The sequence below is a fragment of the Micrasema longulum genome, unplaced genomic scaffold (genome assembly GCF_059751315.1).
Source record: "Micrasema longulum isolate JH-2025_06_02 unplaced genomic scaffold, ASM5975131v1 h1tg003212l, whole genome shotgun sequence".
In the NCBI taxonomy this organism is placed as follows: domain Eukaryota; kingdom Metazoa; phylum Arthropoda; class Insecta; order Trichoptera; family Brachycentridae; genus Micrasema; species Micrasema longulum.
Genome location: NW_028280299.1, coordinates 18596 through 44110, shown reverse-complemented (window position 1 = coordinate 44110; position 25515 = coordinate 18596). Strand labels below are relative to the sequence as shown.

At 34.7% G+C, this 25515-nt stretch overlaps 2 protein-coding genes across 2 annotated transcripts in view; one reads left to right on the top strand and one right to left on the bottom strand.

The window, feature by feature from the left end:
• Positions 1 to 13682, top strand: part of L (zinc finger protein Lobe) — a gene marked incomplete at its 5' end in the record, with an annotated part of 35536 nt that extends 21854 nt beyond the window's left edge. The window contains 4 exons of the mRNA XM_088241985.1: positions 7164 to 7398; positions 7485 to 8327; positions 10271 to 10585; positions 11313 to 13682. Coding sequence (XP_088098111.1) covers positions 7164 to 7398; positions 7485 to 8327; positions 10271 to 10585; positions 11313 to 12938 — 3019 coding nt within the window. The remainder of the gene's footprint in view (positions 1 to 7163; positions 7399 to 7484; positions 8328 to 10270; positions 10586 to 11312) is intronic.
• Positions 13683 to 15924: 2242 nt separating this feature from the next.
• LOC148270969 (inactive CLIP domain-containing serine protease A3-like) lies at positions 15925 to 24788 on the bottom strand. Its single transcript, XM_088241983.1, has 7 exons — positions 24719 to 24788; positions 22248 to 22866; positions 21637 to 21780; positions 21458 to 21555; positions 19292 to 19525; positions 18763 to 18964; positions 15925 to 16552 (listed from the first exon to the last, which is right to left on the bottom strand). Exons 2-7 carry the CDS (start codon positions 22863 to 22865, stop codon positions 16385 to 16387), a joined length of 1464 nt encoding a protein of 487 aa, XP_088098109.1. The 5' UTR covers position 22866; positions 24719 to 24788; the 3' UTR covers positions 15925 to 16384.
• Between the last annotated feature and the right edge of the window lie 727 nt (positions 24789 to 25515).

Sequence of the window (25515 nt, the reverse complement as noted above, 5' to 3'; positions counted from 1 at the left end):
TCAATGTTAACTTATTTTTTCTATTTCTTCATGAAGAACATCGATGCCCACTTGAGATTTAAGGCTAATCCAAATACACGGTCGCCAGTGTAGTGTAGTTTGGTAGGTACTGCAGGTACTGCGATATTGTCACGCCGGTAACGTAGCGATCAATTAGTCAAGTCGGTTTCCGTCACCGCGGAACCTTATAAGGACTCTTGTGACATCTCCCATCCATTGAGACGCGCGCATTGTGCGCCGGATTATCCGTCGGAGAGCACCGCAGATTAGTGACGACTGTGACGAGTGACGGGCGGGATGGGCCGCGTCCTCCGCTCTGTGGACAATGCTGAACGGCGAGTGAAAGGGTGATTGATGGCCGGCGGGGGCCGAGGTTAACACGAAGAATATGAAAAGAGTTTTCCTCTTTTAGGTCGGATCCTCTTAACCAAATATTGTTTATGATCTAAAAAGGAATGATATTGACTAACGCCTCGGATGCGCGAGTATTATCCATCCACAAAATGTAGGTTGACTAATACACGATTCTTTGTCACAATCTAAATGACTTTGAAACAATTTGTATAAGCTTTGGTACAAAAGTAAACAAGGTTTGTAACATTTTTGTACATTTTCGCTGTATGTTGAGTAATCAAGAATAGAAAGGTACCACAATGAACTCGTATGTACATCGGTACATAACTAATATGTGTAATTAAACAATTATACGTACGAGTAGGTTCTTTTTCCAAACAAAAGTTGTTTTATTCATTCAAAAAATACGTAGGTATATTATGTTTGAGTAGAAAGTCAGAAAAAAGCTTTTTTTAAGCCGAAGCGTGTAGGTATAATATTAGAGTGGATTTTTCTCTGAGTCCAATGTTTCATTTTTAATTTCATGATTATGAAAATTTTACCGACTTAAAAGAAATTAAAAAAATTACTCAAATTTTTCTTTATCCTTTTTGTTAGTTTTCCCATTTTTATAATTTATAATCGAAATGAAATATTAATATTTAATGTAAAATAACAAATGAAAAATTTAAAAAAAAATGATATTCCTTTATAAATTTAAAAATAGTTGTAGGTATAGTAATAAATACGTCAGAGGTCAAGGTATCATATCAAAATTCAGATTTGAAGTTAATACACATGTGTTCAACTATTTACAAATGAGATTTATACTTATGCAATATTTTTATTATTAGAGGGCTCATAAGAATATGCTTATGTGTGCCCTACTTCCTGATTTAAAAATAAATAATAATTATACCATTATTGTTATCAAAAACATTTTTCACTTTGTGGTATGACATTTTACACTTATTTGTTTATACCACTTTTACTAAGTCATTACCAGTAAAACATAATTTATTTAGTTTGTGAAAACTTAATTGGTGTTTTTTAGTTTTCAGGATATATGTTTTATTTTTAAACATGGACGAATGAATTTGTTTTTTAATAAAATTAAAAAAATAAAATGTCTGCGTAATCTACCTATTTTACGAGTATGAGTGAAATTGAATGACGTAAATTATTATATATTTCTATTTATTTATTATCTATTTTGACTAAATCTTTGATTGTGGGTTTTGTTAATTTTACTAAGCAATTATGTTTAATACATGGTAGAATATCCTAAATATGAAAATTTGTTAATTTTAAATCGTATCTAATCGTATTTCATTTTAAATTTCAATACAATGTGTTAGTATCGTAAAATATTTTGAATTTAACAAAATACTGATAAAACTATTTTTTTATCAGTTTTAAGGTTGTAATTACTAAAGTAAATTCAGCGCTCAATATATAAGAGATCATCCAAAGGTCAAATCGTAAATCTAGCATGCGCGGATGCGATTTTAGTACAAGATATCGATTTTGTTCAGTAAGATATAACATACTCTAAATATATAACAAACACAGTCGTCACGTAATATTGGTGCTAGGTAAATAAAATATTTGGTACATTTTTCATATTTTATTTCATTACTTTTTAAATTTATTTTATAAATATAATTACATATTTTGACAGTTTTAACATTTCAATTATCATAAAAATCCCACCAAGCCACTTTCTGTAGCTTGTTGGCAAAGATTTATATTTATACTGACTATATTATTTTATCTACATTTATTAAAACAATGAACTAACATACATAATTAACAGCCGGAAAGATCAGAATACACATGTTTAATTGTGTAAACAAATAATCACATTTAAATTAATTTATTTTTAAATACAAGCACATGAAACATAAAATATAAACTTTTGATCAAGTAGCCACTTTCTTATTTTGCTCTTGTTACATTGAGTGTTAAATTTAAGTTCTATCGGCAATAAATTAAAAATGCTAAGTACTTAATATTTGAGAGTTCTATTATATTTATTACATACTTTTGGTACTACCAAACCATCATTATACGTGAAGCGTGTATTATGGTTATGTTTGAGAGTAATTTTGAAAGTATTACTTTTAAAATGTTCTTAAATGATGCAAAGCCACAATAATCCTCGAACAGGCAGAGTTTTAAGTTTTTTGTACAGGAGAACATTATCACTTCTTTGTCTGTAAATCTCTACTGGTACAATTTTCTTAACTATAGAGTACTGTAGACCCTGGATCATTTTAATGTTAGTGTTAGTCGAATGTCCCCACGACTTTATACCATATCTTATTATTGATTCTACTAAAGAAAAATAAACATTTTTTAGAGTGATTTTAAGCAAAATAAAAGATAACTTATTAAAACTACTCACAAGAGTCCGCAGTCGAACATAATACAATTAATGAGTTTATAATTGAATGGATACGTCATTACTTCTGAAAATGTCGAGAAGCGCTTGCGTGGCCTTACCGTGGGTAATTCGTCGTATTAGCAATATTTTGTGAATGTATCGGGCGACCCTGTGCGGCTTGTTGACAAATTACCGTCACTCGTCCATCTCCTCGTCCTCGTGTTGGGATGCCATTCTCTCGCTCCTCGCGTCCCGTCTCTCGTCGTCTCCTCACCCCCGCCCGCACCGCGCAGTCAAAGAAACCCAACACAATACTGTGACCCGCGAATGGTGCAGATGGCACACCTAATACCTATAGCCCGAGCTTGACGGATGATGATACACTTCTGGAATCTTCAACTGCCATAAAGGGACCTTGGTGTTACAGCCAAAGCTAAATAATAATTAATGCTTACATACATGCTTCTAATCCGTACTAAATCTACGCTCTAAGATGCTTTTTGAAGGTGACATTGGTTTCTTCAACTGAAGGTTATGAGTACACGGTAGATTCGTGATTTAGAAAAGCGTTATGAAGAAATTGTAATCACAATAATATACATACATTTAGGTATATGTGAAACTGTGTTCAAAAGTTTGTATACTGTCCGTGTCTGCAGCAGGAAAATATTAAGATTATTTTGAATGGATGCTATTATGAATCTCCTCACGGGGGTAGAGAAGAAAATATTTGGGGGTTTTTATTTTTAGTATTCAACTACACTTTGCTTCATATATGTTCACGCTGATGATTAAACGACAAATTAATATCGAACTGTAAAATGTAAATTATAAAACCTTTTTTAAAAACGGAAAAAAACGAATGCGGTTTTGTCAGTTCAACCTAATTAAGTGTTTTGGGTAATGCTTAAGATCGCAGTAATGTTTTAAATGTATATCATCATGTTTGGTTTCACGTGTTAGTATTCATTTGTGGTCATATTTGAAGCAAAGTGTAGTCGCATGCAAATTTTGCGTCTTATTCAGCATACTCTATTTTTCTTTATTTTTCTGTAGTGTATTTCCTTTTATTTCTTTATGCTGTTTTTTTTACGGCACATGTTTTACATAATTTATATGTATGCAAAAGTCTTACGGGCGAAACGGTTTATGAAAATATGTTAATAAAAAAATTACAGGGCTTATGACAGGTCGTTGGCTGGTTTATCGATTGACATATAAAATCAACAAATTAAACAAATGTCCATGACAAGTTATTAGCACTATAATTCAAGTCTGTATTTAATGATCCCTAAAAACATATTTTACAAACTACCTAATTGTATAATATGTGTTTTAAATCACGTTCTCTCTGTGTTCAACCTGCCAGAGTGGTGCGTGTATGAACAGTATGTTATGGTATAGATGTGTCGGGAGAGGAACCCAACGTGGTAATTGAGCTGTCTTCCCAGCAAGACTGGGGCGAGGGCGAGGGAGGGCAACCCAGGGACTAGACAAAGCCAAGAGTTGACGGAGATTCTGTGCGCGGATAAACGCTGACTAATTGAGCGAGCCTTTGTGGTCCCACACTGTCATTTGTCAAGTTGCCAGTGGCGTACGTTACCTGCACACGACACAGACATAATTATTTAGCGTATGGAAAGAAAACTGTTTTAAGGAGAAAAAAACATGAATGAGAAAAAAATATTCCCAAAAACATGAAATATGATAGAAGTCCAGATTCAGGCCCTTTAGATATTCCATCAATTCAGGAACTGCAGACAGGAAGTTCGCCTCCTCGTGTTGCACCCTGGACGAAGCTTAATGAACTGACATAACTGGCGCCAAACAATCTCTGCTTAAAGAGATCTCTTGGCGATAAAGGAAACAATACAAATATACCTACATTATATAATGTACATTATGCAGTACGGCAGTTAAAGCCTGTCACATCGAAAACCACAATGATCTGTATGAGTAAGAAAACTCATGGGCATATTTAAAAAAAAAATAAGGACCGTTTTACAACTCGATTTTTATTTGTTTAAAAACCAAATTATAACTTACTTCTGCTTAGGAAGAAAAGTGTGAAAAAAAGTTTTTTTTTTTTTTTTACTTGCCTGTGCATCTTTTTGCTCATACAGATCATCGTGGTTTTCGATGTGAGAGGGTTTTTTTCACATACTGTATTATGCATTATATATATTCTGTCCATGTTGGAAATATTCTAATAAAAAAAGTTCATGCAATATTTAACAGATTTTAGATAGGAAGGTCCGTCTCCCTTTCAAACAGCTTAAAATATATCTTTTTTAAAACTACGATATTGTAAAACATTCAATCATAATTTTTAAAAGGTATCTAGTAAATTTTATTATAACGTAAGCGAGGTATAGGTATAGATTAAACAATTTTTATTCGGTGATTAAATATATTTTTTTAATGGATATCACAAAACTGCTAGTGCAATTATCCTTGATTTTATATTCTACGTCATTGCTACATGTCTTCAATTATTAAAAAAAACAACTTCTTACTCGTTTAAAGAAAAAATGTATTTTAAAAATAAACAGGTGTTTTTGCACTTGCATTTTTCAAATAATAATAATTATGATATAATCAGAGCTCGTACTATTATTTTTGATTCGTATATATTCTTATTATTTCGCATCTGTGATTTTTTTTAAAAGTATTGTTTCCTTTTTTTTATATCTATGGGCAATTTAAAAATTATTCAGTATCGCCTCAAACCATTATTTTCATGTTTTTGATTTTGGTTATGTTTTATGGAACTCACGATTTTTTTAATGAAAAAAAATAGACATGTCTATCTTTTTTATTAAGTTTGATCAACGTTACATTTCTTAGCATTTGTCGTTCTCTTGTGCCTTTCCATGGTCAATGTGACAAATTCCCTTTAGGAGACAGCGAGGTGATGATAAATAATTAATCTTCCGAGGTCTCTAACGATCAAAAGTTCCACGCCGCCGAATTTGGGGACTGGAAAGGAATGTCAGGGAGAAAAAATGAATTCAAATGATCATTCACGTCTTATGTGACGTTGTACATTTAGCCCTGCTCCGTCACTCAGTTATAAAGATCTCGATGACGTGTTTATTTAACATTTTTATTTTCTCTCGTTACGGAAATAGACGGTAAAATGATACTTAATAATGCGTTAACGTAAGTCAAACTTACAGCCCAAAACACATATGCAGAAAACGCATTGTACATAATAAATTCATTGCCAGTTTGGTCACTGCACTATGGGAACCGCACCCACTTTACTAGCAAATGCAATTTAAGAGTTCAAGAGTTCATTCAAAAGCTCGAAAATTGCAATTACATTGTATAAATCATTTGTTCGTAGTTTGCTTGAATTTAATTCTATGATATGGCCTTCTAATTATAATATTCATATAACGCGGATTGAATGGGTGTAACGCACAATTTTAAAATCGTTAATATTTAGAATCGGATCAAATACTTTCATAATCAACTATTATGATCATCTAGAGTACTTTCATATCTTTAGTTTAAAATTTAGAAGGATTTTGGCCGGTTTGATATTCTTGCACAAATCGATATCTAACTGTAAGATGCCCATGATATCCTTGCTCAGATAAACTTTAATGTACTTCGCCGTAACTTGCGTACCAATCCTGTCTTTGCTATGGGAAATTATAAAACTAACATCGGATTCTTTTTCCCTCTGCCAAGGATCCTCAGAACAGTGAACGAAATCTCACTAAACAGTACTGTCGATGTGTTCCTACATCAAAGGCAGGCGTTTAAGAAGCAAGCGGTGTGGTCTCTCTTGACTCGCGATGTCACACTTGCCATTTCCGCCTAGATTATGCTATATACATACCTTTTGTTAATTATACACTTTGTTAAGTTACGTAGATTTTAAGAATGTTTAGATTAAGTATTACTCATTAATGTCAATCTATTAGGGCTTACGTCTGTTAAAAAAAAAGAGTTTTCTTTTTTACATCCATTTTGATTTAATTTAATTTTCATTGTATAAAAATACATTCATAAAAACTTAAAAATAATCATACATGTTCATTATTTTATTTACCATGATCCACAAACTATAAACAATACAAGACGTTTGTATTGCTAATCAATTTCAAATTCGAAAAACTTAAAATCCACTTGTTCTCTAAATCCTTAGCATGTGATGACAAAGTACATTTTTTTCTTAAATTACTAATTAAAAAAGTTGAATTAAATTTATTTCTTTATATAATCACTTTGTAAAGTGCTCTTGAGGTAATATATTACGAAAATGGCGCTATATAAGTTATCCATAATAATAATAATCATATTCATCAATTATAAATGAACACAACATGTATATACAAATAAGTTTAAAAAATTGTTTTTATATATTTTACTAACGTCGCGTCTTTTGATTTTTATCTTCTCGAATGATAAAAATATTTATTTTCCTTTCCAGCGACCACTTAAAGATTCACATGAAGACCCATGACAACCAAAAGCCATTTCAGTGCACTGTGTGCAACAGGGGGTACAACACGGCGGCCGCCCTCACCTCCCACATGCAGAACCACAAGAGGAGCGAGGGCGGGGGCGGGGGCGGGTCCCCGCTGCGGTCGGGGGGCGCGCCGCCCGGCCGCGGCTACCGCTGCCTGCAGTGCGGAGAGAGGTTCAGGAGGCCAGATCTTTTACAAGTAAAACATTTTACATTTATCTGGAACTATTTATCACCAATGTTGCACTCGTATCTAGTTATGCTTATATTTACTTATGATTTCAGGGTCATATGAATGCAGTCCACGTGTCGGATGTCAGTTCCACTGGAAGTCCTCGTGCTCCTCCCCCGCTCACCCCTCCTTCCCCCAGGGTTCGGCCCCTGAGTCTCCCCAAGCTGGCATGCATGTACTGTACCAGGGATACTTTTTCCACTATGGAACAGCTCCAAAGCCACGTGCACTCCATGCATTCGGCGCTGCTGCCCCCACCTCCTCCCCTACTTCCGGAGAACGGCCTTCACCCGGCCCCCTCTCCCGCCCTCTCCTACTCTTGCGACTCGTGCACCATGCGTTTTCCGTCCCCGGCCGGCCTCCACCAGCACATCACCCTGGCGCACTCCAAGCTGAGTCCGAGATCTCCCTTGTCCTGCAACCTATGCGCAGTTTCTTTCTCTTCCGCCGCTGGCCTAGCGGAACATTACGTCCTCGCGCACGGCGGGCCGCCGGAGCAGCTGCGCCCGACGGACCTCAGTAAGAAAGCCACCGACCGTCCGTCGAAAAGATCTCGAGGAGAAGACTCCGTAGCTGCTGGGACACTCCTGTGCAATCAGTGCGGCGCCGCTCTTCCGGACTTCGAGTCTTTCCGCGTGCACTTGCGCGCCCACCTGGAGGGCGGAGCTTGCCTGGCCTGCGCCACGTGCGGGGCGCGCTTCCCCGACGCGGGGTCGCTGGAGCGGCACGCGGCCGCCCACTTGCTGGCGCTGGGAGCGGAGTTCGGTTGCCCGAGCTGTTCGCGAGCTTTCCCTAAGCCGGATGAACTTCAGAAGCACCTTATGGACCTCCATGCGCATCACTTATACCGTTGCGCTATTTGCAAAGAGATGTTCGATTCAAAAGTTGCGATTCAGGTACAACATACTGTCATTCTTTTTATTCTACTTGCTTACTGCGTCCCCCCCAGATCGACTAGAGAGTATGATATTTTCTATATTCCTAACTTTTAAACTTATCATCGGAAACGTTCTCCATCGTATTTGAAAAACATTTATCAAGAATTTCAATACGCAAAATATATTTAACGCTCTATATTTATATTAGGAACAAAAAATAACGTCTAAACTTCATTTAGAATATCAGGAATAGACGTTTTGTCTTTTTTTCTTCTTTATTTCTAGTCATCGAAAATCAAATGTTGCACTCCTACTTTCTTTTTATAATTTTGTATCCCTCCTCGCCACTTTCCTTATTTTCCCTTTCCACAACAGTGGAACCTCTCATAACGCGGGAAATTCGAACCAGAATCTTATTCGTTGAGCAAAACAATGTTTCCCATATAAATCAATTGAAACTACGATAATGCGTTCAATGCCGAAAAAAATACTCAACTTTCATTATTTTTAAAGTTTATTAAAATATAATTACAAATATTTATTTTTTATGCTTAAAGCATTAACTTTGTGGTCAAACATTTTAACTAATGTTAGTAAATATTTGTATATAACCACTTACCGACTCTTTTAGTCTACCGGTTTCGAGACGTACCCGTCTCTTCGGCAGGACACTCTACACCAACATGCAAATACTAAAATCCACCTTCACCATCTCTGTAGTATTTCCAAAGTTTCACATGCAGATTTATAGAGATGCGAATACCACTATGTCTAAACATGTTGTAAGCTTAATCAATATATATTTAATCTTATATTGAAGAATTGGTAGGGAGTTGAAAGGGAGGGGGGGGGGTAGAGGTGGTGTTACCCGATCGGTTAATTTTTAATTTAAAAAAGGTCTTTTCTGAAAAGTTACTTGAATATTTATTAAGGGAATAACATCTTTTAAAGCTTTTTTAATGTGAAAAATATCCATGTCATTTAATTTAAGTCCTTTCTCATTATTTGAATGTAAAATATTTACTGCTTTATCCTTATCAAAATCGTAATCTGAAGTATAAGATGATAATAAGGCATATTATAAGACATACATATTTTTTTGTTTTACATAAAACTTTGTATTTTTTTCTTTTCTACTCGCATATGAACACCTCACTGGGCATGACCCGTATCGAGGCATTAATTTACAGTATTTTTATATTATGTTTATATTATGCCACCGTTGAGATTATTTGGCTCCTCTACACTCCTCCAACATCCGCACACATACCTATATATACATACACGACAGTGTTTTATATGATATTCAAAACACTGACACTGTACGGATATAAACATAAACTAGAAACAGTAGACATGCAACAATAATTCCGAGTTCAAATGAACTACTGTTCCTTACTTGGGGGGGGTGACCATCTCAAGGGAGTTCTCGGGACCCAAATTCAGAAGCCATTTTTTAACAAATCTTTTTTTATGCATATCTAACGTTGGAGCTTTTTCATGTGAAAATATTACAATATTAATATAATAATATAAATTGTAAAGGAGCGTAAAAATCTGGAATGCGATTTCGATTAGCAAAAAACGAAATAAAAATAATAAGTTTACTAGTTTATTATTTATGAATTTATGAAAAATAATTAATTCTGTTTTACTAGAAAGCTGTGTTGCTTTTGCCTACGTTTCAAAATTTAGCGAAATGTGATGCAGTATTAATTCATTATTCATGGAATAAATTCGTAGTTCGCATAGCCACTTTCTTACTAGGGTAATGCTTCTCAATGTACGACGCAACAGTTTCCCTTTTTTTTTATTGGAATTTTTTTATAAAATTACAAAAAAGCATTATAATCTGTACGTCTGTTTGTATTCTAAATAAAATAGTAATCATTTTTATTTTTACCCAACAAAATCAATTTTTTTCTTAAATTATGAGTAATTTATCCTAATATTGTTTCTAGGTGCATTTTGCTGTTAAGCATAGCCATGAATGCAAAGTGTACAAGTGCACGGCTTGCGCCTCCTCGGCAGCTTGCTTCCGCTCCGAAGCGGAGTTCGCGCTGCACGTGCGCGCCCAGCACGCCGGGGCGGGCGCGGCACCGGGGTCGGGCGTCGGGGCGGCCCGGTGCCCCTACTGCCACGCGGCCTGCGCCACGGACCTGGAGCTGCAGTTCCACTTGGCGGCCCACGCGGAGCAGTACCGCTGTCCACTGTGCAGAGAAGGCTTTCATGTTGAATTCCTACTGGATAAGCACATGCAGCAACATCATCTGCAGGTAGGTTCAATTTTCTTAGTACTGTTAATTTTGCTGCGCATGAATATATCAGTTTAATGCTAGTTGGTACTCCTTAATTCGATTTCATAACTTACAAGTCTGAGAACGGACGCAGCAACCTCCTATAAAGAGCGTTTTGAGGGTGCGGTGGTGGACCTGACCTAATTAACTTTCATTTGCGTATGAATTCGAAATTATAACATTTTTTAATTTATAGCCCATTTACACATATATAATTATACATCGGTGTAAAGCCGTTTTTTTTCGTAGTTTGATCTCAGATTCAGACTAGTATTATTTTTTAATCGCGTACTAACGCGGCGCAGATGGCATGCTGTGTACGAGCAAAGTACCGCAAGCAAACGCAATGCTCAAACTACTAAATGAAGTTCTAATAAAAACGCCAACTTAATAAACAAAAAAAGTGCGTATAATAATATGGATGTTTAAACATAGAAAAAATAGTAAATGTAATCCAGTGTGTAAATTGGCCCCATAAACCATCCAAATTATAAGCCCTATAAATGCCTAGACTAACTAGACTTACATATTCTTATGTCAATTTTTTTCTCCATCTTTGCTGTAATATGTTCATGTTAACGACTCCCTAGGGGAAAATATCCAGTTTTTGTCTACAGACATTTAGACAACTCAAAATATTGATGTCAATATTTCTTTATGTTTTACGTATCTGCTTCGATTCTAATATGTTGACATTTATTTTCAGGGTATGAATGGAGATAGTCCAAAGCCAAAACAATCCCCTACCAACCGGGTCAGCGTCAAGGTACTGCCTAGCGAAAATAACAACACGAAAAAAGAATCAAACACATGTGATATCTGTGATAGAAGTGATTTCCAATCAGAAAGTGAACTCATCGCCCATCGTAAACTCGCCCACCACGTCAAGGGAGGTGGGAAGAATGGAGCCGTTAGCCTCAGCTGCGCTTACTGCAGCGAGAACTGCAAGTCACGAGCTGAACTGGAGAACCACATGAAAAGTCACTCTCAGGGAGGTGCCGCGGGTGGCAAGCACAAGTGCCTCATATGCGACGAAGTATTTCCTTCTGCCGCTATTCTCGCGGAACACAAGTTGACTCATTGTAAAGTTCTCGGTGGAAACAACTGCACTCACTGCAAAACACTTCTCACGACCGAGGAACAATTCTTTTCCCATCTATCGCGACACTCTAACAACAACAATCTACCCGGCAGTCCTCATTCTCCGTCCCCTCTGAACTTACCAACGTCCTGCGTGGTGTGTCGCCAAACTTTGGTTTCTGATGTCGAAGCTAGAATTCACGCTAGATTTCACCTTAAGAACTCTGGATTATCGAACGACAGCTTTCAATGCGCGCTATGTCTGAAATCGTTTTCTCAACAAGACGTTATTCCCGCCGGCGCCGAAGCTAACAACGGAGTTCCCACGACTCACGTCTGCAGGGACTGTTACCGGCAGCACAGCGGAACTGTTCAGTCGACGGAGAGGAGATGTACGGAGTGCAATACCAAGTTCGAATCCTCGTCGGCGTTGGAGAACCACGTTGAATCGGTACATAGGAAAACTTACACGTGTATCGAGTGTCAAGCTGCTTTTGAATCCGAAAGAGAAGTTCGCGCGCACGTCCAAGCGCACGTCTCCGGAGGGGGGCTGGAGTGCCGGCTGTGCCGCCGCTCGCTCGGCTCTCCCATGCAGCTTCAAGCCCACCTTATAGAGCACACCTTCGCGGGCTGCGGCGGTTTCACGTGTTACCTGTGCTCCGCGGTGTTCACCGGAGCGAGTGGCCTCCAACATCACATGCTCGCCCACGGGCTAGCGGCGCGGCCGTACGACTGCGCTCGTTGCGGCCTGAAGTTTTTCTTCAGAGCGGAGTTGGACAATCATAGCTACACCCACCTCGAAGACGATGTGAGAATGAAGTTGGCCGACGTCGATCCGCTCGAGCGCTCTTATTTCGTGGGACAGAATGGATTTCACGGAGTGGACGGCGTACCTTTTTACGCCTCGAGTTCGCCGAGTATCAAGAAAATGAAAATTTCTAATAGTCCCGGTCCATTAAAATGCTCGGAATGTTCGGCTGAATTCAGCAACACGCTCGAACTTCAATCGCATAAACGAAAGCATAGATCGGAAAGGGAAAACCAGACTCCGGAAGTAGCGAATAATGACCGCGACGAAATCACAGTAAAAAGGGAATTAGAAGAAAGGGGAGACGAATATGTAGAAGTAAGTTCACCACCGCCAGCGAGACCTGTGGGGAAAACCGCTAACAACACTAACGTTGCGGAAGATCTCAGTGCTTCGAATGAAAGTGTTCCACTTTTAAGTCCTAAAAAGGAAACTATCGAATAATATTGTTATTTTTGTTGAGCGTATCGAAAATTATTGTTCAAGGACTTCTCGACTTAATTTGACGATCGCGTAAAGCTTAGTGATATTATATTAATAAATGCTTCGAGTTGGATATGTTTAATAATGTAGAAACATAATCAGAAAGCGTCGCACCATCCAATTAGTTATTGATAATCGCTGTTATTTATATTTAGATTAAAACAGTGATTAAGTATTTTTAAGAAAAGTAATGGTGCACTACGATTTGATTAGATAGTTACATTATGTCCATGCATACAATAAATCACTACAGTTGAGATGTTGCACTCGCACTAAATTAACCTAGAATTGTTTTATTATTACTATTATTTAAAATCATTAATACACCGCCATAGTTGTAAGAATCACCTCAAAGGCGCATTGCATAATTATGCAATGCAAATATCTAAAATTACAACTTGGATTATAATTTTATCAACACGTCACGGAGGAAAAGCTTTCAAGCGATAAACTCATTGAAAAGTCAATTTATCGTAAATAAACGGGTGAATTCAATTTATTTTCAATGACACTGATTCGTTATAATTTTTATATCGATGACACGATTATTAGTTGATTTAAAAGTGTTAGTTCGACAACTTAATTTGGTACAAATATTATTGTTTAAATATTTTATTATTAAGTGATGAAAATGATTATATTTCGTCCTTTTATTGCTAAAAAAAAGAAGATTAATTTTGATACACAAAGTAAAAATCACCTAATGTACGCAAAAGTTAAAATTTGTTATATTATTTGTTAATTAAATTTATTACTATTAATTATTAAGTAAAATATTTAATTTTGATAACGTACTATTAGAGTTATGTTTCACAGTACCTTTGTATTTTTTACTATAACTTTTAGGCTATTACCGTTTCTTCTTTAAATCTTTAGATATTATTATTTATGTTATTATTGCTATCATAATTATTATCTATTTAAGTTAATTTTGTTCTTCAATTGATTTATTATACACAATATATTATAAAGTTAACAGAATATTGTAAAGTACATAATTAGTTAAACTATTTAGCTTTCGTAGAAAATACGTAGAGCCGTACTTTTGATATGATTCATCAATAATAATTATCGTTAATATTTGATAATGGTTATGAATTTTTTGATGTGATGAAAACGAACATATTATTGTATTTATTTGTTTAAATAAAAAACCAAAGCATTCCATTTTGAAAAACATTGTTTTATTGTAAATAATCATTACTCCGATATCTATGGACATTTTTTTCATTTGTCAGCCTCGTAATGTTGTGGTAAGCGCGTTTTCCTAACATACATGCATTTTTAATTCCCTGAACTGGCATCCAAAGAAGAATATTAATAATTTTGGTTTCATGTAACAAATTATATAGATGAAACACTGCACTCGGTGTGCCAACAAAGTGCCTTATGCATCATTAGGTGTCGATTAGTTTAAAAAAGGGGAAAGGAAAAGTTGTACATGGTGTCGTAATTATCGTATTTTGCAATCTATTATAATGATACGAATCACAAACTATTACGATTCATTATTATTGTTAAGGAGTTTATTTATATTTACCTGTTTTGTATCAGTGGTTATGACCAATTTTAATAAATATTTCTTAATTTTCAATAGAGGTAATAAAATATGCCCACCCACGTAATTTTTGATGCAAATTTTATTTTATTTAGAAAACATACTTAACAATAAAAAAATATACCAACAACAACCGTATAGATTAATCTTAGAAATATATATAACATTAATTAATAAATAAATTACAAAACCAAATAAACTTTGTGACAAACATGGAAACAAACATTGTAACAAACATTGATAAGGTTACATTGAAAAGTTAAGTTAAATAAAAATCACAACGAAAACGCACCAATGAAGTAATCAAATAACGTTTTTTTTTTACCCATTTAAGTTATTAAAAATAATTTATAAAATACTTCTTTCATTAAAAAATCTAATAATATATTAAACTAGATATTAAAATTAATCATAATAACGTATTATAAAATACTAAATAGTACATAATATTAAAAACTGAATAGAAAGTTCTAAGCTACCTATATTTATTTTTTAATGAAATTTTTACAATAATTATCACTGTTTTGCTTTTTGGGAAATATTAGAATGAATGCATCTACATAAATATATACCTACATATCGACGATGGAAAGGAAAAGTTACCAAGCGACATATACAGAAGAGCCAATTAAAGTTTTTAGTTTTTTTTATTAATAAAAAAAATCTAATTCATTCGTATTATTTTGGCTTGATTTTTGCATAATTAAAAAAAATACGTATTTTTTTATTTATGAAAAAAAAATCGTTGATTGGTTCTTCCGTAAAATTGCTACATGTCACTTGGTAACTTTTCCTTACCAGCGTCGATATAATTATGTTGACTTACATACCCACTACGATATTATATAGTTGGTACACGATAATGAATCACGTGCTTAATTTAAAAATATTATGTATTTATTAAGCTCCTATAATTTTGATATTTTCAACAAAAAACAATTATCAATTTGACTTAGTAATACAATATTAATACCAGTTTTGGTGTAAACAACTACTCTTAATGTTAATTTTTTTGTGCGTGTAATAATTCAGGGGAAGAAACTAACATTGGTGTACTGTCCGGCGGAAAATTAGTCGATACGAATGGAGTATCCGGGTCAACAAATATTCCTAATATTGCAACATGAGGTAGTTTATCCTTACCACTGACAAAAAATATCGTAAATTTTTATTCTACAATAAGGTAATTGAATTTTTAAAAGAAAACGACGAATAGTTATTGCCAGGAATAAACACGAATTTAATATATTAGATATGGCTTATGAAATGACACAGAATTACTGAAAATTGTATGTTGATAATTGTTATCTAACATAGACTAGCGTATTTAACCCTTTAACTCTAGTGATTTGATAATTCACAGTAATGCTATTAAATAAAAAATGTTGGTTGATAATATTTTACTTTTATTCCTTAATATTAAAAAAAAAGTCGGACGAAAACCTACCACTTGCAGCCATTATCATGAAAAAAAAGTTAAGTTTAAAGTGAAATAATAGTTTCGTTTTTGTCAAAATGGAAAAAAAAGAGTGTTTTGAATTGAAACATTGATTAACTTAACTTTTTTTAATGCATGGCTTTTACTCATTTTTGACGTTTGAAGGTTGGAACATTGGATACGCAGTGGTTTCAATGGCAATTCATTGCCTATATAGGACCCCGTTGCATATTTATTTATTTATAATATCAATTAGAATTTCTAATTGCTTTTCTTGTTTCTTATGCAATTCAGGCTTAATAAAAAAAAATAAGATCTCACAGAACACACTAAGAATGATCAATGCATTGTTAATTTACAAATCCTCAAAGGTTAGACATTAGCATTGACTTAAACCCAAGATATACTGATTTAAATATTCATAGTCTGTCGAGCCTGTATCCACGGTATGTAGTTGGGAACGTTGACATAGGCTCCGGGTACACCCTGCGTGGCGCAGCCGAGTCCCCAAGCCACGAGCCCCGCCAGGGTAAACCTTCCCGGGGAAGTCTCGCACACCAAGCCTGATCCACCGTCACCCTGAGGAATCATATTCATTATTTTCATTATAATTATTTTTAATCCGTAGTGCTGGATGAGAAAAACAACCAGAATCAAATAGTTCATTAGCTAAACGATAACTCTAACAACCTCTTTAGTACCACAACACCTCTAAAAGTCCAATTACTGTGGCAACACTGCCAGCAGCACAGACACGGGGTTGAGACAAATTACGTTATCACTGAGGTATCGCTAAGCAGCATATTCTTTGTAAATAACCGACGGGTTATCCGTTCGGGATGTTTCAGAATCCACCCGAAGTGACTTGGTTAATAGCTCTTCTGAGATATCTCTACTCGAGAGAGCTCGGGTATTATCCTTGGCTCTACCTGACCGAGTTTCTCCAGGGTATGCTTGGCTACAACAGTTATGGGCTAGAAGGAATGTGTATTATTTGACTTCACATTTTTATCGATTGTTGCGCGGTATGGTCGATAATCTTGAGATTATGAAGAGCATTGGTTTGTATGTTCCTGATAATTATCTAAGACAGCGTCAGCATAGATAAAAATAGAATAGATTGTTTCATATTTCGATATACAGGACAAACCCGCCGATGGTTATGCCTCTTGGAAGGGCTACAGTTATGCTGAACAACATGATGTTGAACTGTTCTATGTATCCAAAGGGGTTTTCCGGAGTAGGATTCTCCTACTGCTTTGACAAAAGTCTCTTTAATGTATTTTTTTCTTGTTATAATATGTACGCATTAAAATTTAGTTTGTTATGAACATGTTATTTTTTTAAATAAATGAACTGAAATTGAAAATTGAATTGAATTGATAAAAAAGCTGACGCGTCGGATGAGACACTTAACACTGTATCCACCCCTGTAATAACCGGACAAATCTAATTATTTTATGACATGTTTGGCGTAAGCTTAGTCGTGATACAACAACGAAATCGAAAATGCTTGAGACCCTACTCAGAGGTGAATTTGTAGCTTTGCAAAATTGAACAATGCTAATTAAAGACGAGCGCCCGAGTGATTTTGAAACATCCGGTAGCTCAATCACAAATAACTATAGACGTGCTAATAAGCGACGTGATAACAATTTCTCAATATGGTTGCTTATCGTATTTGTAATAGAACATCCGTGAACCTATATATTATATCTACCTATATATACCTAATATTAAATGTCAATCAATGTTTTACGGTTCGCGACCTATAATCCTGCTGCGCAATCACATATTTGAATCTCACCTGTGTAAATATGAAAAATATTCCAAACCTGCTATTTTCATTTATTTATATATTATTTATTTTTATTTTTATTTATTTTATTTAAATCTTAAAGTAGGGCACACATATCATACATATTGTTATGCGTGTTATCATACATATAATAACATTGCAAATATTTAATTTATAAATTGTTTATCACATATGTCTTGACCATTATTTTAAATTTTGATTTGTTTTTTTCTTCATAAATATTTTATATTTATATTTTATATTTATCATACTATTTATTGCATTTAGCCAGCGGTTAGCAAGCCAAATGTCAAGAAAAGCCGTCGCTATAGTAATTGTAATTGAATTTTTACTTTTTTGTATTAGATACTCGTTACTATTTTGCAAAGGCAATATATTGTGTTATTTTTTATAATAACGCTGATTGAATGAACTGCATTTATTTAAGAGGAAAATAAAAAAACAAACCGACACGAGCGTTGACTTGGAGATTACACAAGCGTTGACTTATGACTGCGATAACTTAAACATGTTCATTGTGATCGCTCAAATGCTTAGTATGTTTTTAGTTATTTGTGATTGAGCTACTGAACGGGAGATGTATATTTGAGTGATACCGAAGCATCCCGAATTGGTATCGGGTTGTTGTGGTCTCGTGACTAGTGTTGCGGACTCACGGATCAAAGGTCCGCGGTTCGAAACCTACTCTACCCCAACTTAATTCCCATTTTTAAATAGTGAATTATTTACAACTTGTTAAAAATGGCCCCAAATTAAAATATTTGGGTTAATCATACGAACATAAAAAAAATGTCTAAAAAAAAATGATTAAATAAATAACGCAACAGGTATTCACGAATATGTAGTTTTGGGAATCGTATCCGGATATCCTGTAGAAATAAAAGCATTTTCGCTATAACACCACAGAGGCGCCAATCATCTTTATTTTTTCTTAAAAATTTATCAATAAACTGTTTTCAAATCAACTTACAGTACAGGCGTCCTTATTTGCTTCTCCACCAGCGCACATAAAGGATGTGCGGTCCAGTTGGAAGGACGTGCCCAGTCTGGTAGTACGAAACGTTGTTTCGCAAGTCGCTGACGGAATTATTGCCACATCTACTACCTTTAGAATGCTCTGGTACTGGCCATTGATGCCAAAAGAGTCTTTGCCCCACCCAGAAACCACACACCTTTAAAATGAAAGATAATATTAAAACTCGAATATAATTTCACAAATCATTAAATAAACTTCAATAATTTATTATCTTTAATCAAACCATCCTCAATAAATAAATAAATCACAGAACTAGTTGTAGAAAATCTAGCAGGGTTTCCATAATAATAACGAACATGATATGTATAATCTCTTGATGGTATAACAGACTATATTACGGCTGCATTGGATGCGAAACATCAGGTTGACTGTTTAAATGGACAGTGTAGACATTGTGGAGGTAGAAACTTTATCTTCACCCATATCAATGAGATCAGCGTTAATTTAAATGTTACCTATTTACCTTTGGGAGTCAAATGATTGTCCGGCAGTTGGAAGACATATGGGAATAATTCCCGGAGTACCCGGAGGAACACTTCCAGTGAGCCTTATTACTGCCACGTCATTCTGCAGAGTATTGGGGTTGAAGGACTCGTGAGCGAACACTCTCGCTATGGTGAAGTCGCGGTATGGGTACTGCTCGTAGTTTGCTGAGCCGTCCCACTCGCCAAGCCTAATTTTAATACCACTTCCATTTCTGAAAATCAGAAAAAATACTGATCAGCTTAACACAAAAATACAATAAATAATTTAAATCAAACAAGAATAGATATTTTTATCGAATAAAATTAACGAAATCCCGTTGGCTGGAACCTTTCAAAGTGATATTTCAACTGGTATTGAAAACTGTTCTGCATATGATATGCATAGCATGCGTATTATTACTCTGAGATTATCTTCATTCCGATATATTAGTATGCACATTTGCTAATTGCAATTTTTGAGGAAAACGACTTCGTTGAGTCTTCTAAATCGTGTTGTGGTCCTGTGATTGTGTGTAAAACTCAGAATCAGGTAGCCCAAGAATTGAACCCGGCTCTACCACTAAAATTACTCCAAAATTAAAACATTTAGTCAATTTCAAAAAAAGTAACGTCTTCAAAAAAAGGTCATTTAGTATTTATTTATCAAATACACATATTATAAAACATTTTCAGATATTATCTTATATGTAAGTTTATTTGAAAATTACTTCTACGTTTATTTATTTCATTTTATTGGATAATCTTTTTTTGCGTTAACTTTAAATAATATAATACATAGTTTACCGTACATAAAAATATTTCAACAATGTTTTGAGTATGTTCAAATGTTTTTTCGTCCAAACATTGTTGATTCAACCAACTGGTATACGAAGTATAAAAATTGAAAAGCCTAGACAACGCATAAAAAGAACGTTAGGTGAAGTGCTAGGTGAAATGGTTCAGCCAGATGAATCCCACCCACATTATAAAGGTTTCAGCTCTTTTACTTCACAAAAGTCAACAGATAGACGAGTTATGGAAATGTGAATGTTTAAACATAGTCAAAATGGTGAACATATGGGCAGAATGGTGAACATATGCAGAACGCAGTGTGTAAAGTAGCCACTTAAGCCAACCAATGACATGTTATAAGCCCTGTAAATGCCTAGTTTTCCATATTACCTTTTTAAAAATGTTTTTTCTCTCGGTTGCAATAAATTTAAAAATACAAGTTTTAGTTTCCACACTAATTTATAATATTAGATACGTCATAATAATGTCAAGAAAAAGCATTTAATAATATGCTTTTTTTAAGACATTTTCTTTAATACAAAAATAAAAAAAATCAGATTCTTGTTTATTTGGCTTTGGTTATGTATGGCTTCTAAGATGAAAGCTACCTTTTTATTTTTTTGTAATAAAATTACATTTTTTTCCATCGTTTACTATTCACAATTCAATTTCGTTTTTTTTGCATTTGCAATTCACAATTTGTCGCTCAACTAGACAATAGTCTGTTCTAAGGCTAACAAATTGTGAATTTATTGGTTAGCCATGGAACATAGTAATAATAAAGGTTAAAAAAAATACACCAAGCATCAAGGAGAAATTAGAAATAAATATTAAATTTAATTCACTGTATAGCCTGGAGTATATAAAAAATAATTATATTCTCGTATGTAAAGTATACAACGTGTAATTAAATTAACGCAAATCGTGATACAATTTTCTTTGAAGTCGATTCGAGGGTTTTTTCTGTAAATATTTTGTTAGTACCTTAACCAAATAACACTACCTCTACATTGATTATATATGAAATTTGTAAACATTGCGATTAACTTTTGAAATAATCTTTTTTTTTGTTCGAACAGGAAAATTAAAAGTAAGTAGTTACCAAAACTGTAAATAAAAGAATCGATTCATTGATGGCCAGTCAAGTATGTAAGTAATTACTTGCTGAAAGAACAAGACGCTAAAAATAAGCAACTACAACTAAGTTTAATGGAGACATTTTTAAAACATGGTTACTTATCTGAATCCACCTGACGTCATTACTACCTACACTATTTTATTTTTAAATATCTAATCGAAATGATACGACCCACTGCGTAATGTACTCGAGGTCTTAAAGTATAAAAATAAACCATATTTATTGATTAACTTACGGGTACGAGGATATTCGATGAACAGTAGTCAAAACATTTTGTGTGTCTATCAGCACCCCTCCTCCAATATATTGATTAGCGGTAGTCATAATGACAGCCTGAAATAAATTGATTCTTGATGAAAGTAATTGTTTTAAGGTAACGTGAAGATTGTAAACTAATTATTTTTGTGTAACTACCATCCATGGGAAATCTCCGTATCTAGCTTGACCAGCTGTAGTAGGATATACAACGTTCCCCTGCAGACGAGACCCGCAAGATGTTTGTCCAGAGGTTGGAGGAAGGCAACAAAAGCGGTAACCGGTGGCACATGTTGAAGGTCCCTGAAATTATTTTAAACATCTACTACTGTTTCTATTTTTTTTTAATGTTAATTAACAATCTTCGACAGTTATTTTGTTACTAAAAAAAATACTTTTCTTTTCGACGTAAAAAACATTGTGATTCACAATTTAGTTTTTTTTATCCATAATCGACCATGTATCGCAAATTTCTAAGTTCAAGTGAGCGGAACTTTATACGTTTAATTTTTTGACAATTTCTTTTTGCAAATGGTGTACCGCGAGCGTCAATCAGTTTTTCTTTTCTTTTTGTTTTAATTACAAACAAAACGGCGTAAATGACTTTCGTTATTTGAATCCATTCAGGGACGATCGAATCGCTTATTGTTCGGATAAAAACATGTGGAAAAAATGTTTTAAACATTCAATCAACTTTGAAAAAAAATAGTATTATTTTTGCTATGTATCATTTTTTAAATTTTTTTAAATTACAAATTTAGAAAACTCACCCCTCCGACAATGCGGAAATCTATGAGTCCAGAACCGTCTGTGTTCCCAGTTACATTACACTGGGCGATAAGATAACAAGCACAACCAGTAATCTGTCGTCTATCTCTCGGAAATGATACGCTATCCGCGAGGTTGACTTCTATCACGACATCTTCGTAATCTCCTCCTCCGAACTTTGTCAGCGGCTCGATGTCCCCCATTCTAAACGGAGAAGACGTTCGAGGATCGATTAAGGGAAATGCTGTTGAACTGCCCGGAGGAACAGGAGTCAGAGTTGGCAGAGTTGGGCGAGCAGTTGTAATAGTCGTAGCTGTTGTGGGTGGTAAAGTCGGCGGAGGTCCAGTAGGGAACGTCTGCTGTCCCGTGACGGTGCTGGAAGGGACAGGAGTTAGAGGCGGTAGTGTCATGCCGGGGGGAGTCACGACGGTTGGCGGTAGTGAACTGATTGGGGGAAGCGTGGTAGCGAATGTAGGAGCAGTCGGCACTACCCCAGTGGGTAGAACGATTGGGGGTGGAACTCCGCCGGCCACTATGGACCCGTATCTGTAGTATCCGTAGTACTGGGGTTGAGGGGCAACGGCGACCCCGAGACACGCAGTCAGAATCCAAAGACACATTCTGAAAAAATGTAAAAACTTATTATGATAACAATATGTTAAAATAAATCTACTTAACGTGAAAAGCGTTTTCCCGAGCTTTTTGTGTCGTGTATCAAAATAACTTCTTGCTAACACGATCGGCATTGCATGTTGCAACGTTTCAGCTTCTATGATCTAGAGCAGTGGTCGGCAAACTCATTAGTCAAAAGAACCAAAGATCTGTGGTACAAGAATTAAGATTTCTTGCGCGAGCAAAACTTATTTTCGAATAAAAAGGTTTCTTAAAAGCCAACGAACCTTATTATATGGTAGAAGATTTGCGTATTCTCTCACTATTTCAACTAAAAATTCTTTGAATTGGCGATAATTGACCAATTGTGTTGATCTTAATTACCAATTCCAAAATATTGAATTTCTTCTGGAGATATCTTCGCACAAAGCGCTTCTTGGCGAATGATGCAACGATAAACAAGTATCCCGTGATGATAGAAACATAACTTTTTCTCTTTCTGGTCACACTATTTGACCCATCTGTTGAAATCGAAACAATGTTATCGAGTGTAAAATGATGTTTCTCTGTCCATTTAATGACATCGTTAGCAATATCCTCTCTACGTGTTTGACCTTTCTGTGGCAATAATCCTAAAATTTCTTCGTTGCTGTACGTGAGTACTCTCAAGTAGCTAAAGTGCCACATGCGGCTCGCGCGCCGCGGTTTGCCGACCACTGCTCTAGACCAATAATAGACATCGCAATGAGTTTAATACTTCGCCGTCGCTTCATTTCAGCACGACGCGACGTTGACAATAGGTGACACACGAAACAAAAAAAAACTCTACCAGCACCAAAAAAGGTCTGAAATATTTACAAAGTTTTAATAAAAATTTGTTTTACAATTGTACAATTTGTAAACAGTATTTAAGATTTTTATTAAGTTTTCTTTTTAAAACTATTCATATTTCAGTGTTGACAGACAGAAAAAACAGAAGAAAATTTATAAAAAAATATTTATATTTTTCTATGATTGTTTTATTTAAAGGTACTATTTTTTTATATTTAAAGATAATATTATTTTATACGGGATGCACAGATGGCATAGTGAACAAAAAAAACTGTACCTGCTGCGTCAGTTTTCAATTTTAAAAAAATGATTAAATGGAAACCTTATGACACGCCTAAATCTGTGATTTATGTGCAAAAAATTACACCATTCTAGTGATGTCCATTTCCGTTGATAGAAATTTGAAGCCGTTACTTTCGTTTGGTCCGTGTGTCCGAGAAACTAGCCACAGGCCACAACCCGATTCTAAATCTTAAAGAGTAAGGGAATTTCCCTCAGCCCAGCACCTATCATTCTGCATATTGACGGTTCCATTGAGATGGAAGTATGCTTCATCACTCACGAATAGAGCGATTTTGCCATCCTCCTCAAAAATCAAATTCGGCTTCTTATTGCAACAATAAAAACGGACATCACTAGAAAAACGTATTTTTTGCACATAAATTACCATTTTAGGAATGTTATAAGGTTTATATTTCTAATTTTAAGTAATATTTATGCGAAATTGCACCAAAAAAAAAACTATAGCTGTGAAGTTAAGATTATAACGTCGCAATTTGTATAAACAGAACATTGCAAAAAATAAATAAATTTAAGAAGCTGCTAAAAGTGCACTTATTAGTGTATTTTTGAAGTTCGGAAAATAGCGAAGTAACTTTAATACATTTTTTTATTTCAATTGGTATTGAAGTAGGAAAACAATGATTTTTATGTATCTGCCATTAACAATATGAATAACCTATCCGATTATCTCTATTACTTCGAAACATTTCTTTTCATTTAACTAATACGCATCATTGATTGAACCTACCTGCAAATGGTATTATCACACGTTAATAAAGTTAGTTCATACTCCGAAAAAACTGCATGACACTCTTTCACTCCACAAAACGAAATGACATATTTCCAACACAGAGCCTGTATAAATATACTTCCGCTCGAGCGATTATCTCATGTCCGTATAACTTATTATTGAGGGATATTAATTCTGCGGTTTTTCGGTTCGCGGCTATTTCTAATGCCAACAGAACGATGATCTGCGGAACACAATAGACATTTCACAATAAATTGGTCTAACCGATTCAGTTCTCGGTCGTCATAGTGTAGGTATAGGTGTAAAATAACCGATTATATCTGCAATTAATTATCATAATCGTGTTTGCGCGAGGACGCTATGTTATTTTGAATTAAATGTTTTATTTTAATTTTATTTATTTATTATACGGCATAAAAATGCATTTTTGCCCAGAATTGTTACAGTTACAACACGTTTTTTGCTGAAATAGAAATATATTTCTTTACTTTAAACAAATTAAAAGAAAATGCTAGAACCCTAATAAAAAATAACAATTTTAATTTAATCTAACTGTACCTACCTAATATTTTATTTTTTTGTACTCTTCAATATTGTAATTATTTTCTCTTGTTTGAAAGAAGAAATAAGGGAGGACTGATTGCTCCGTATTACTCCGTATGAATCCCTGGCGAAAGAATTTTTAAGTCCGAGTAAACAAAAAACTTTTTATTTTTTTTATTTTATTATTTCATTGTTATTGTAATATTTTATTTATTTTTTAAGTGTGAAATGATGCGTAGAGGGTATTTCAA